The sequence below is a fragment of the Diospyros lotus genome, chromosome 4, assembly GCF_014633365.1.
Source record: "Diospyros lotus cultivar Yz01 chromosome 4, ASM1463336v1, whole genome shotgun sequence".
NCBI lineage: Eukaryota > Viridiplantae > Streptophyta > Magnoliopsida > Ericales > Ebenaceae > Diospyros > Diospyros lotus.
Window position 1 is genome coordinate 1,931,715 of NC_068341.1, and position 13,298 is coordinate 1,945,012.

General features: G+C 36.4%; 2 protein-coding genes and 1 pseudogene across 3 annotated transcripts; 2 read left to right on the plus strand and 1 right to left on the minus strand.

The window, feature by feature from the left end:
* The first annotated feature begins 9 nt into the window (after window positions 1-9).
* Window positions 10-3,577, plus strand: LOC127799423 (60S ribosomal protein L23). The gene is made up of 4 exons (XM_052333450.1): window positions 10-108; window positions 236-520; window positions 2,790-2,831; window positions 3,326-3,577. Exons 1-4 carry the CDS (start codon window positions 96-98, stop codon window positions 3,406-3,408), a joined length of 423 nt encoding a protein of 140 aa, XP_052189410.1. The 5' UTR covers window positions 10-95; the 3' UTR covers window positions 3,409-3,577.
* LOC127799421 (acid phosphatase 1-like) lies at window positions 3,572-6,458 on the plus strand (annotated as a pseudogene).
* Window positions 6,459-6,544: 86 nt separating this feature from the next.
* Window positions 6,545-12,246, minus strand: LOC127799422 (peroxygenase-like). Of its 2 annotated transcripts, XM_052333449.1 has the most exons (7): window positions 12,079-12,246; window positions 11,845-11,999; window positions 9,814-9,963; window positions 8,975-9,060; window positions 7,183-7,277; window positions 6,953-7,078; window positions 6,545-6,848 (listed from the first exon to the last, which is right to left on the minus strand). In XM_052333449.1, the coding sequence occupies exons 2-7, from the start codon at window positions 11,957-11,959 to the stop codon at window positions 6,695-6,697; spliced, it is 726 nt and encodes a 241-aa protein (XP_052189409.1). In that variant the 5' UTR covers window positions 11,960-11,999; window positions 12,079-12,246; the 3' UTR covers window positions 6,545-6,694. The 2 variants fall into 2 exon arrangements, with proteins under 2 accessions (XP_052189409.1, XP_052189408.1); XM_052333448.1 differs by having other exon boundaries at window positions 11,845-12,246.
* Window positions 12,247-13,298: the final 1,052 nt, after the last annotated feature.

Below are 13,298 nucleotides of genomic sequence, written 5' to 3' on the forward strand. Positions count from 1 at the left end.
AAACCCCAACTCACGGAAACCCTAGATTCAGCCTTTCCTATAAATTCCATGCGAAACCCTACCCCTACCGTCTTGCTCGCACCTCGCAGGCGACGATGTCGAAGAGAGGTCAGTTCGACTCCTCTTCTCTTTGATGATTAGATGGAAGTAGAGGCTGTTCGGTCATGGTTTCTCCATTTTGTTTACCTGATTTTGTGTTTCTAGTGACTTGGATGATGATGTTTGGTGATTGCAGGACGTGGAGGATCGGCGGGGAACAAGTTCCGTATGTCACTGGGTCTGCCGGTAGCGGCGACCGTGAATTGCGCGGACAACACCGGTGCGAAGAACCTCTACATCATATCAGTGAAGGGAATCAAGGGTAGGCTGAACCGCTTGCCGTCGGCATGCGTCGGAGACATGGTGATGGCCACCGTGAAGAAGGGAAAGCCCGATCTTAGGAAGAAGGTCATGCCCGCCGTCATTGTCCGACAGCGCAAACCCTGGCGCCGAAAGGACGGTGTCTATATGTACTTCGAAGGTCGATATCAAACTCATCTATAATAGTTACACTAAGTTGTTTGATAATGGGATAAACATATATTGGAATACTATCTGCAAGGTGATTTTATATAACGTAGTTGTTAGATCTGCTCTAAACGAAAAGTGTTTCTCTTTTTACTGCTTTTAGATTCTCCGACTACTATTGGCTGGCACAATATTCCCATAAAATGCGGTAGAAAGGGTGATATACTGGTTAGGTGGCATTTTGATTCGTGTATTTATCCTTCGTTAATAAGGTTGTGCACCGATGATGATCTGATGCTTCCTGAGACCAGCTATAGGGAATTAGGTCAGCCATAAGATCGAGTGGATTACTTCCGGATGGAATCTTGCTCTATCATGGTCTGATATATTCGTATTGGAGCCTTTTGGTATTTAGTTATGGTTTAAGCAAATTCTATGATTGATTATTTCATCTTCATCAGTCCTCTTGAACATCAGTCTTTAACCTTCAAAACCCTGATTTATCTTTTGTGAAGAAGGGAAATATATTTTTTTGGGTTAATACTGCTGGTGATGTGGTGTTGAGAATTGTTTTCTTTATATGGTTTCTCTACACGTCCCATATCCAGCTAAATTAAGTTGCCAATCTTACCCATAACCGGATGGTAGCTCTGTTTATCAGCCCTGTCAAGATTGGTATATGTCTATTTGATGTATCATCTTGTTTTTATTTTGTATGTTCTGGCATGCCAGTACAATTCCGTAGTGCTAATTTCTTTTAATATATCGGACTGGCATGTTTTGAATACTTTTTGGTCTGTTTTTGTAACAAGTTGGTTTAACTTGTCTGACTTTTTTTGAGTGAGTTGTCATATTCCTCCCTGGGTTTTATTTGATACCTGAAAGCAATTGGTAAAGGTAGAAATTTCAAAGTTGAAAACACTCTTGTTTCAGTCTTTTGCTTGATTGAGCTGTAAATAATCAAAATGGCTCTTTATCTTGTGTTGTAATTTCCATGATCTCAATAAAATAAGTCTTAACCATCCATGGGAAATTATGCATTTTTGGATGAGAAGTCTGACGTCCATTTTGAGTTTATGTTTCTTTCAATCTACAGGTTTATATGTATTTTGTGCTTTATGGACTAGATAATTTGCTAAGGAGATGTAGAAATGCTGGTTAAGGGGTGTCTTGATGGGTATATGATTCTATTTACATAAAATGATCCAATATGTCCTTAAACCAGCTACAACAAATATCGAACCTATCAAGTGAGATTTCCCTGATTGAATATGGCTTTTTGCTATTTGATACATATCCTCACTTAACCACTAATTTTCTTGTAGGTCTTCTCATAGCATCTTCTATCTTGTTTATAGCTTCATTCAAGCATGGGATAGTTTGAATTGGAAAAGACATGCTTTTCATATTTGAATAAACCTTCTAAAACAAAAGGACAAAATTGTAGGCAAAAAGAAAGTTGCATTGTCCATACTGGTACTTGTCATTGCGAAATACATATGATGTTGAAGGCTTTCTTTCTTTCTTTTTCTTAATTAACAGAATTCCCTTCTGACATGGTTTTCCTTTTCCTGAGTGGATCTTTATTCCTTTATATTCCTCATTATTCAGAAAATGTATTTAGATTGGTTTTAATCATTTAAAATGAGTTGTATTCCCAGACTTAGTCAGGTATCCTCCTTTATATATTGTGGTTGATACAGTTACAAGTCTGGAAAATCAAAGTTGTCTATCGTTACAGATGTGATAATGCTCCTAGAGGTCACATCTGCTCCATTTAGGCCATACATGGTAAAGTTTACTCCTTTTTCATTAACGGTTAACCAATTATCAAAGTTGACCATTCATCCCTTTTTCAAGACAAACTACTGTCCATAATACAGAAGAGTCTAAATCAGTTCTTTTCAATAGACTAGTTATGTTATTAAAGAATAGGGTCAAGATCAATCTGATTTTTTCTCGATAATTTTTTTAAAGATGTAATTATGTGAGAAATCTGGCACTTAGTGTTCTTTTATTACGGTGGTTTCCTTGGTAATAGCAAATCTTACTTGGTGCTAGTGGCCTTTGACATTGTGTGATATATCTATCAACTTTATCTCAGGGTAATTGTCTGTGTTTTTGCTTGTGAAATACTGTTTGGGAAACAATGATCTTGCTAAAATAATTGTGTTTCACCTTGTTTTTTTTTTTTCAGAATTCTATTGATAGAGTTTACTTTTATATTTTGAAGAATTAATAGGAATTATTGCTGATGTTATTATGCCTATTGGTTATTGCAGACAATGCTGGTGTTATTGTTAATCCAAAGGGAGAGATGAAAGGTAACTTCTCATTTTACCCAAGTTAGACACGAAACAAAATTTGAGAAATCTTGTGTGTCCAATTTTTGGATGCATTTTGCAACCCTAAGAAGTTTTGCAAATAGTCAGATGAATCTTGTGTCGTTACTCATGGATATTTTTTCATTTTCTATTAAAAAGTTTGAAAAACTTGTTCAAATGTTGGGAGTACAGAACTATTTTCTAATCTAGAAGGGACTAGAACATGTCTAAAACAAAAAAATTAGTAAGAAAATTTTAAAGTCATTTTAGGCTTTTCGAATTCAGTTGAATTTTTAAAAATTAGAGGAGCCAGTTTTCCATTTTCTTTTTGGTAAGTTTTTTATATTTAAATAAGTTATTTAATTTTTCATATTCTTCGAAGTAATTTTTTTGGAAAGTAGTTTTGTGCCCCTTAATTTTTGTTTAAATTTCATTCTTGTTTTGAATTTCGATTTAATATATTGTCTAACTGCCTACTTTTATTGTGGTTTCAGGTTCTGCTATTACTGGCCCAATTGGGAAGGAGTGTGCTGACCTGTGGCCTAGGATTGCTAGTGCAGCCAATGCCATAGTCTAAGTTTTTAATCTATGTTTAAGTCCTGTTGATTGAGGTCGATTTTTAGTTTAGACTGGGATTTAGAAAGATACTTGTTGAAAAGGTGCGTGAGTTGTCAAATTTCTTTTCTTGTTTGGATCATATGTATCTTTTTAATTTTTTGGCAATCAAGAATTTTAATTTGGTTTTATTTGTTTTGGGGAATCCCTAATAATGTTTGTTGCACATTTTCTGGGTGCCACAATATTCATTTCATGATGACCAGCCATTAGGTTGGTTCAGTGAGCCAACTTGCACCAAGATTCGTTTCATGATGCATGGGGGTATGTATTATGTTCAAGCTTGAAATGGTATTAATATTATATCCTTAAAAAACGTTATTTATTGATGTGTACCTGCTACCTGGTTTTAGACTTAAAAAAGGAATGTTGATATAATTTTAGTATATATTGGCTGTCAATCCTTATTGACATTATGTTATTGATTTGTAGTGTTGGCATTTTGGAGAATATAAGGTCCGGTAAGTTCATTGAATTTTCTTTATTTTGCACGCGCTTTTGAGGGGGCAGTTGTGCAGATAACAATTATCGCCCCCAACAAAGGAAAAACGTGAATTTTCAAAGGGTGACTGACTATGCATGGATTGCTTTGCTCTCTCTGGTTGTGGTTTTTGGTGGCAAATTTATATTTTTGTTTAAGTTCTTTCACATTCTTTCTCACGTGATCACTTAATTTTTTCACGTTTTGATTATACTTCAATACTTGCAATTTTTTACACAATTTAACCTTTACATTTTGATTTTTTTTGTTTAATAATTTAATTTTTTCGTTATTATATTATTATATTTATATTTTTAAATTAATTTAATTTTTATACTTTAATGAGTAAATAAAAAAATTAAATTACCTTGTTTTATTTTATTTTTTTTACTTAAATTGATTAGAAAATAAAAATATATAATTATAATTAAAATAAAAAAATAAATTATTATACAAAAAAAAGATTAAAGCACTTGAGTTAAATTAATTTTAAAATGTGTGTTTATAAATATAATTAAAATAATAAAAAATTTGAGTGACACGAAAAATGTAAGGTGAAAGTACTTTAAAAGCAAAGGTTTGGCCGTTTTTTGGGGGGGGGGGGGTCATTCCTTGACACTGGTATGCTTTTGAGTGAAGAGTTGATAGTATCTTTGATAGCTCCCGCTGGGAGAGAAAGTTTCTTCTTCTACCCTGTCCCCCCCAGTGTCATTTTGTGATAAAGCTTTCGCATTTCTGTCTTTGTGGTGATAAATTGAAACGACTAAACTGGGTTTTGGAGATATGATATACATTTAGTGAACAAATTTTGTTATGATCGTGCAAGCAACCATAGAGCTGACTCTTGACAATAATGCTACATTACCTAGATCTCTATACAATTTGGCAGAGAGTCTGAATTATCCGATTCTAAACCTTGCGTGGATTTTTCCTCAGATAGGCTGATGCTACTTGGTGCCTATTTGAATCAGTAATTTGCCCATTCTTGGACTAATATATTATGGATTAGTGCTTCAACTACCTGTAACTAAGTGGTTTTACTTGGGTTATGGTTTCATGATCACATATAAGCCCAGCTGTTGGTATGCATTAACTTGAGTTTGGTTGAAATATAATGATAATACAACCTGGAAGAATGCAGATGTGGACTTACATGTGCACAATGCCGTTGTTGATGATTTTCAAACATAAACGTGTAGTAAGCCTTCACATGCACCTGCTTTGAAGCTCCACTATATCTTGACTCTCCTTGGTTTCATTCATTTCAATAAGACAAGACAATGCCATCACCTTTTTTTCCGTTCACAGGGAGCATTGTTCTGATGAAGACATGGTGACAACTAATTCCAGTATACCCATGTCTCTATGCCATGTCACCAGTTCATTTTTTTACCAATTCCTTCTTAAGATTGCCTACTTAAACCCCTCGTCCAGACCAGTCTCCATGAATGCATCTTCTCAAGACAAATGGGGAGAAATCTTGGTTTTCTGTTGTTTGTCTTGAATCTTTCCATTGGTTTTGTAGCTGCAGACTGGAACATTTTGAATCAGAGGGGGGAGCACAGGGTGGAGATTGCCTTGAAGAACTACTGTGAGAGCTGGAGGTTGAATGTTGAACTGCACAACATCAGAGAATTCGAAGCTGTGCCCGAAGAGTGCACTTCATACATAGGAAAGTACATGAACTCAGTCCAGTACCAGGTGGACTTGAGAGGACAATTGATGAATGCACTGTGTTTCTCAGCACTGGCTGCAGCTTGAAGAGAGATGGCAGAGATGCCTGGATTTTTGACATCGACAACACCCTCCTCTCCACTGTGCCATACTACAAGAAACATAATTTTGGGTGAAGTTTGATCTGTTCACAGAATTGATATTGTTTGTTACTAGGAAGAAGGTATTTGCTGATAATATGGAAATTTGTTTTGAATGTGATGTAGGGGGGAGGTGTTGAACTTGACCTCTTTGGAAGAGTGGATGGGCAAGGCCAGAGCACCCGTTCTTGGTCACACACTGAAGCTTTTTAATGATCTCAAAGGGAGAGGAATGCAGATCATTTTGGTTTCTTCAAGGAGAGAAATCCTAAGATCAGCCACCATTGACAACCTTGTTGATGTTGGTTACCATGGATGGACCAGCCTCATTTTAAGGTCTCTCTCTCTCTCTCTCTACACACACACACACAGCGATATTGTTTCTGACAATGATTTTGATGTAGGGGTTCAAGTGATGAATACAACTCAGAGCAGCAATACAAGGCCAATGCGAGGAAGCAATTGATAGATAAGCTGTATCGCATCTGGGGCATTGTTGGAGACCAATGGAGCAGCATTAAGGGACTCCCAGCTGCAAAGAGAACATTTACGCTTCCAAATCCCATGTACTATGTTTCTTGAAAAACCAAAATACTCGATTAAGCTGTCACTCAGCCACAAACAACTCGTTGTAGTACAGCTGATAAGTTGATTGATTTTAGAACTTTACACTCTTCTAGCTTGCTAATTGCTTTCATGGATTATTGCTCTCATTTTGCATGACCACCCTATAAACTGAATTTATCTACCCAGAAACTAGCATGCTGAGAACTATGAGCAGCTCCAATGAGAATTCATTTCAGTAGGCAAAAAGCTTATGTATACGCTCAAGGGACACATTGTTTATGTTCAGGCACAAGTGAGCATTACACATGCACGAATTAGTAGAGTTCACCTGACAAGTTACTACTCAAACTAGGCGAAGTCAAAGCATTCATCAAGCCAACATTATTTCAGCCCATCTTGCTCTCAGCACCCATCTGCATCTTGGCACAATAATCAAACAAACTCCCATCAAAGCAGCGCCGGATGGCTTCCTTAGCCAGGAAGCCTTCCTCATCTCTAGCAAGAACGTACAGTAGTCCCCACTCCAGCTTACTTGCAGTCCTTCACAAGTATCAACAAAAACAGTTTTAAGTTGAAGAATCCAAAGCATATTCTGAAATGGCAAATGGGCGTATAGGATCATGGATGAGGGTCTAAGGACATACCAGCCAAAGATGTCAAACGATTGTCTATTTCCTTCAGTCATGTCCCAGAGCTCTCCAAGGGTGAGCTTGTCCGGCACAGTGCGAGCATACTTGCTGAAGATGTTTTCGAAATTCACAGGCATATACCTGCATGGTTTATCATAGATGAGAATAATAGAAGTTGAGGCCTTGTGAACTTTTTAAGGCATCTGTCTGACATATCAACAATATACATGTTCTTATATGCTTACCTTCCTTCAGTGTCATAAGTTGAAGAGTCACTCCCATGCTTGCATCTATGGATGTTGGCGATGTATATAGGAAAAAAAAGTGATGGTATCCACCCCTACAGCAGTTGCAAGGTAAAATATTAATTATGGCATAAATAAGACTGCCAGATTCAAACAATGACCAGATTATGATCAGGTTGGTTTGTAAACTGTATAACAGAAAAGGGTCCTTCAAGCCCTTAACTCTCAAATGGATGGCTACACAAACAATCCCTATTCCAGGAACTTCAACAGGGAACTTCTAGGTTCAAGGGTGCAAAAAACAGTCATGTAAAACCACCAGAACTTCACATCAGGTGAAAAAAGGTTCCGCCCTGAAGATCATTTGAGCACCTGTATGACTATTTAAAATTTTAAATGCTATTCTTTGCTATCCTATAGAATAGTTGATACAATGCAGCTAGTGCAAAGATGGTGAGTACCAGGTCGAGTACACTTTAACACAGATGATGAGATTCCTCAATCTGCAAAGGTGCCTTCTTTTTTATTTTTCCAAAAATAAAAGAAAGGGTATCCTATATTAAAGGTAGCAAGGGAGTATCTATATGATCTAAGCAAGACTATTATCTTCCATGCATCAAAAGAACAATTAATAAAACTATTCTACAAAATCCAAAAGCTAATCCAAAGAGGCTATATGCCTTCTGAGTAACTATACAATGTGATAGGTTACTCTTTAAGCTTAAAGAAAGAACTTTCACAAAATTTAAACAACCCCCATATAACCAATGGGCTAACACCTAATATACCTTTAAGCACTAAACCAAGATAAATTCTTCCAAAAATTGCAGGACTCTCAGTATCTTCCTACTTTTTATTTGTGAGGGAAAAAAAATAGTTAGGAGCTGTTTCCATTCAAATATGAATTTAAGTGCACTTTCTTGAAGCCAACAGAATCGAAGAAGATAGAAGCAATCTCCAAAATAAAAACTTAGGGAGTTCACTCCTGACAACTAAAGACTACCCAAGCAACAAGAAAAGAAGCAAGCTAACTTCTCAAATCTGACTATCAAGTTCCAATGTATCCTCACCTACTGGACTAAAACACAGCCTGTGAGGTTCCACCAAAATAGCTTCCTTTTGGGTCCTTTGTTTACATACACAACCACTTTGTTAAAACTGTAAGGCCATTGCTATTTCTGCAACACCAAAATTGCAACTGCTTGCCAATGCTACTAATTTCTCTTACTTCCACTTTTCTCTTATTTTCTGGATTCCAAGATGGTAAACTTTTCCAGAGATATAGGGTAAATACCATCTTTTTCTTGAGCTGGCCCCGCCTAGTGGGAGTAAGGCTTGTGATTGTGATTACCATTTATTCTTCTACTCTTTTAAGAGCCAAGGAAATGACTTTTACCAACAATGGGATGAAATTACTTGCAACTTGCAAGTCAATCATACAACTGTATAAAGAATAAAAAATGAAAAGAAAACAGAAAAAAATTGTACTAGATATCCGAATCCCATAGGTGAAAAGGTCCCCTGTGAAACAATATCCAGTGTAAGATTTGCTAACTTTAATACCTCATCATATTGGAGACATCTACATCAACACCGCTTTAGAACACATTATAAATTCCATAAAAGCTTGGCAGACAATGTCCAACTTCATTCTTAGCCATCCTATTCCGTTTTAAGGCTTGATAAAATTCATGAAATGGTTGGCATGCGAGAATTCACCCAAAAGGATGACCACACCTTTTTAGGACACATGAATGGAGTTCCATAAAATCTTGACAGAGAATTAACTTACAGGAAGAGTAAGGTAACTCAAAGCTCCGTTAATAACTACAGCCACTATAAGAGATACAATCATGTTGAAACCAATTGCGCGAAGGCCTGCATCAAAGGAAAATAAAAACAAGCACAGTAACAAGAGAAGCTCTACACTTTCAAATAGTTCATAGGCATAATAGGATCAACTTCTGTTTTTTCATGTCATTCAGTTATGTTTTTCATGAAGTTTATAGCCATTTGGGCAAATAAATGAAGTCTCATTTAATGTCATTTCTGGAAATCTTAAAGAGTGGACTGTTTCTCAGTATCCTATGTCCTGTGGAACAGTATTATTTCTCAAAACTTTACAAGATGCTGTATATGCTGTTAAACAAAATAACTCAACATTTGTACATAAGCACCTGAAATTTTTTCAAATTTGACAGTTTTATTTCTTCCTTGTGGCACCATTACATTGACTCAAGAGCCGTACAACATCAAATCCAAACAAATAACATAGCATTTTCCTACTTCCGGTTCATAGACAACAAAAGTCTCCAACATTTAGAAGCAAGAACACTCATGATAGACAATCCACTCACTGTCTGTTTTTATAAAACATGATTTAATCCAAAACATAGTAATATAGCTAAAAGACTCAAGTTCAGAAATCTGAGTAGTAAAACCAACATACTTTTAGTGGCTTTGACCATCATGGCCAAAGGAAGAGATCAATTAATTACCTGTATTTTGACATCTTTTTTACAGCAAGATAAATATGTTTCTTTCTGTATTTTATTTATTTATCTATTTTTTCTTTGAGTGTTTCTTTCTTTATCAAATGATAGATTGATAGAGAAAATGCATGAAAATTACCAGCATAAGTTTCCCAAGGGTAAATGATTCCATTGTCATCCATGTCAAAAAAGGCTACATGTTGCTGAAGAACAGACAAACCATGATGAGGATGGCCTGGTGTTCCATTTGGATGGTCAGCATCAGGAGCAGCCAGTGCTCTGGCCATATCTGGATTATAAATGCCAAAGGACAGGAGAGTAGCATAAATTAAGGATTAAATGATAATATGTCTCTCTGATCAAGTGAAAGAGAAAATGATACTCAATCATACTATTTCCCTTAATTAAACCAAATTCAATGTGTGGTTCAACAATATAGATAAACGGTATTATTTGTTAATGGAAATTTGTCATATTTGACACGATCATATATGTATTGAAAGAGAAATTATTTTTTACATGTTCAAGAATAAACTTTTAAGAATTTGTATTCCGTTTGCGAAAATTTCAGGCCAGCTAAATAAATTTCTAGTTTGGCCCCATAACAAAAAAAATTCTACCTTAGAGGTAGGGAGATTCCTAGAGGGAGACATAGTAAGGGCATTTGGAGATGGCAGGAAGAGGGTGATTAAAGCAAAATGTAGGAAATAAGAAAAAAGATTAATTGCAAACCGGTTTGTTAGGCAAAGAGGAGCTGCCCAAGCAGGAGAAGTAGTAGGAGAACTAGCACACTGGAGAAACAATTTTCCATTATTAGACAACCCCCAGTACTCCTTATACAGGTTAAGAGTGGGGAGTAAAGGAAACTATACGTTATAAGTCAATGACACAGTTACAAGCATGTCCATTGACCACAAGGAACCGGAGGATGATACTCCAAACAATGATAAGCTCGGATAAGACAAAGTTAACAAGATGATGTAAATGGAAACTATAGCTAATACTATGAGCAAATGGACCGTGCCAGCGTGTAACTAGCGAGCATGGCCTTAATTGCTTTCAATGAGTTGGAATGACACAATCTGATTTGATAAGTTAAAAGTGAATTAGAATCACAAAAACACATTTCATCGATCAATTGTTAGTTCTTGAATTTGATTTTTTTTTTTTCTTTTCATTTCGCCATTGTCAATTACACTACGGGGATTGAGTAATCCCCTAACACTTTTAGTGTTGAAGGTGTTCCTCCTACTAACATTCAATCCCAAGTCCGGATAAAGGAGAAAGGTTGATTCACTGGATCAAAGGCTGACCCCACCTAGTGGCATTAAGGCTTGTGATTGTCATTTTTGTTGGCAATTTTCACCGATTTCTCATTTTGAGCCTAGTTAAGATTTGGTAAGTCCAAGGCTGGCCATAGATGGAATGGATACTTAAGGATGTACTTTCAATCAAAATTTAAGACTTTCTTCTCTTTCCTTTGGCTATTCTTGCATGCATTAGTTAAAGATTTTGTTCAAGCAGTCATGCACGGATATTCCTGCATTAGAAAGGGAAGAGAGAAGGTGGGATGGAGTTATCATACTTATAGTTTATACATGGTCAAAGGCAGGGGTGATTTGACCTGACAAGCATGGAGCACATTGATTTCAAAAGGGAAAATAAGGAAACTGTAATCATTAATATTAACAAAAAGATGGGAACTCAGAGCTTGTAACCTCCTTATGGAAAATGTCCACGCTCATTATCCTAAAGTATTTTTCACTAGCCTTTCTGTAATTTGAATCCTATTCACACCTTACCATACATGGGGGATGCCAGCACGCTTGGCTGGTGGGATCTGCAAGCAAGAGAACAACTTGCCTAAAAGTATTTGTTGCAATATATATGTATATATGTATATATACTGCATTCTCTAGGGGAAAATAAATGCCTTCTTCTAATTGGGATGGAAATGCTTGGAATGAAGTCAGATCTTGGTTTTTCCTAGTGCAAAGTCATTAATTGCTCCATAATTTCTTGCTCAGAACTTTCTACACAAACGTGATTTCACGGCATGAAAGGCATAATCCAACCCTAGCACTACTTCCAGAAATGACATCCAAGAAGCTGAAAAAATGGGGCAGAGAAGGAGAGGTTAGAGTAATTCTTTCTAAATTAAGAAACTTACAGGGCTTGGGAAGAGAAGTCTCCAAATCAGTCCGCACCCTTCGCTCGGTCGTCACCGGCGCCAGAGAAGCCTCCGTCGCCAACGAATCCATGTCCCGAGCAGCCATCGTCTCCATCTACCTCTCTCTCTGTAATCCCTTCCCGCTTCGTCAATCCCTGCAATGAAATACCCGGCATTTATGCTACACATACAGATATATATATATATATATATATAGAGAGAGAGAGAGAGAGCTTAATTCGGTGAAAGCGAGAAGGATCGCCGCAGAAGACGCCACCGAGTGGATTTCGTGGCAAGCATGCAAGAAGACTGAAGCTGCCTACGCTACGTGGTGGATGCGCATCACCATGAAGCACAAGCACTGCTGCTCCCTGGTATGACGAAACGAATTCTGAAACTCCTCCTTGCATTTGGACACGCCACCTCCTTCCGGTTATAGTTGGCTCCAGAATTTTTTTTGTTTGAGGGTAATTAGGTAAATATCTAAAATTATTAATCATGTTTTTCAATTAAAAAATTTTATTCACAGCTACGATTTTCTCTTCGCAGCCATAAATAAGAAAAATTTTATAATTACTTTTTACAACCAATTTATTAATTTTCGCACCTATTTATGTTTCAAAATTAATCTTTTCCACATATCTCATACTTGACACATAATCGCAACCCTCGCACACTCATCGTCGCCCTCTTTGTTCTGTCACTTACTATTGCCAAAGTTACCTCATCTCACTGGAATTTTTAGATAATGAATTTAGATTTTGTAACGTGTTTCAACGTGGGGTTCAAAAGTTTTAATGCGACGATAAAAAACGAATGACGATTGGAGGCAGAGAGTCCGCCTTCGACCACAAGGGTTCAGAGGCTAACCACCACCTCCAAATCCTGGGGTTCGAAGGTGGTGGCCGTGACTATACCCACTCACCAATACCCAGCCAATGATGGTTCATTCATTTATTGAATATGTAAAGAATATGTTTGCTGAAATTTCTTAATTTGTTCAATTTTCTTATTTCCATACGACTTGTATATACAGTTGATTAATCTTTTACATAATGACTATACGCGAAAAAGTGATTATGAGAACTTATGACAAAGTTCAAAAAATAAATTTTATGAATTATTTCATAAAAGAACTTTATATTGATAAACAAATTTAACTTTTCAAAAATTACTAAGCATTTATTAGTATCAACAGATTGGAAGAGGGCAATATCTCACTACATAGAATGGAAATGGCAAAATCTCACTATGTTTAGGGCTAGGATTTTATTGTGGGAAAAGAAAAGGAAAATGAATGTTCTTCTTTACATTTACCTGTGTATTTTCATAAAGTATGCACCAATCCATGTTTATTATTAATGTATTTTTCATATGCAGATATCCATCCATCCATCCACCTACAAGACACCAAACATTCATCTTCCAAGTAAATAACTTAATTAATAAGACAA

Bases quoted from the DNA above. Each gene is read 5' to 3' on its own strand.
- LOC127799423 (XM_052333450.1), top strand. The intron at 521-2,789 runs GTCGATATCAAA...TGGTTATTGCAG, and splicing joins TGTCTATATGTACTTCGAAG to ACAATGCTGGTGTTATTGTT. The intron at 2,832-3,325 runs GTAACTTCTCAT...TTGTGGTTTCAG, and splicing joins TCCAAAGGGAGAGATGAAAG to GTTCTGCTATTACTGGCCCA.
- LOC127799422 (XM_052333449.1), bottom strand. From the start codon at position 11,959: ATGGAGACGATGGCTGCTCGGGACATGGATTCGTTGGCGACGGAGGCT. The intron at 9,061-9,813 runs GTAATTTTCATG...CCTTTGATGCAG, and splicing joins CCCTTGGGAAACTTATGCTG to GCCTTCGCGCAATTGGTTTC. The intron at 7,278-8,974 runs GTAAGTTAATTC...CAACTGCTGTAG, and splicing joins TGAGTTACCTTACTCTTCCT to GGGTGGATACCATCACTTTT.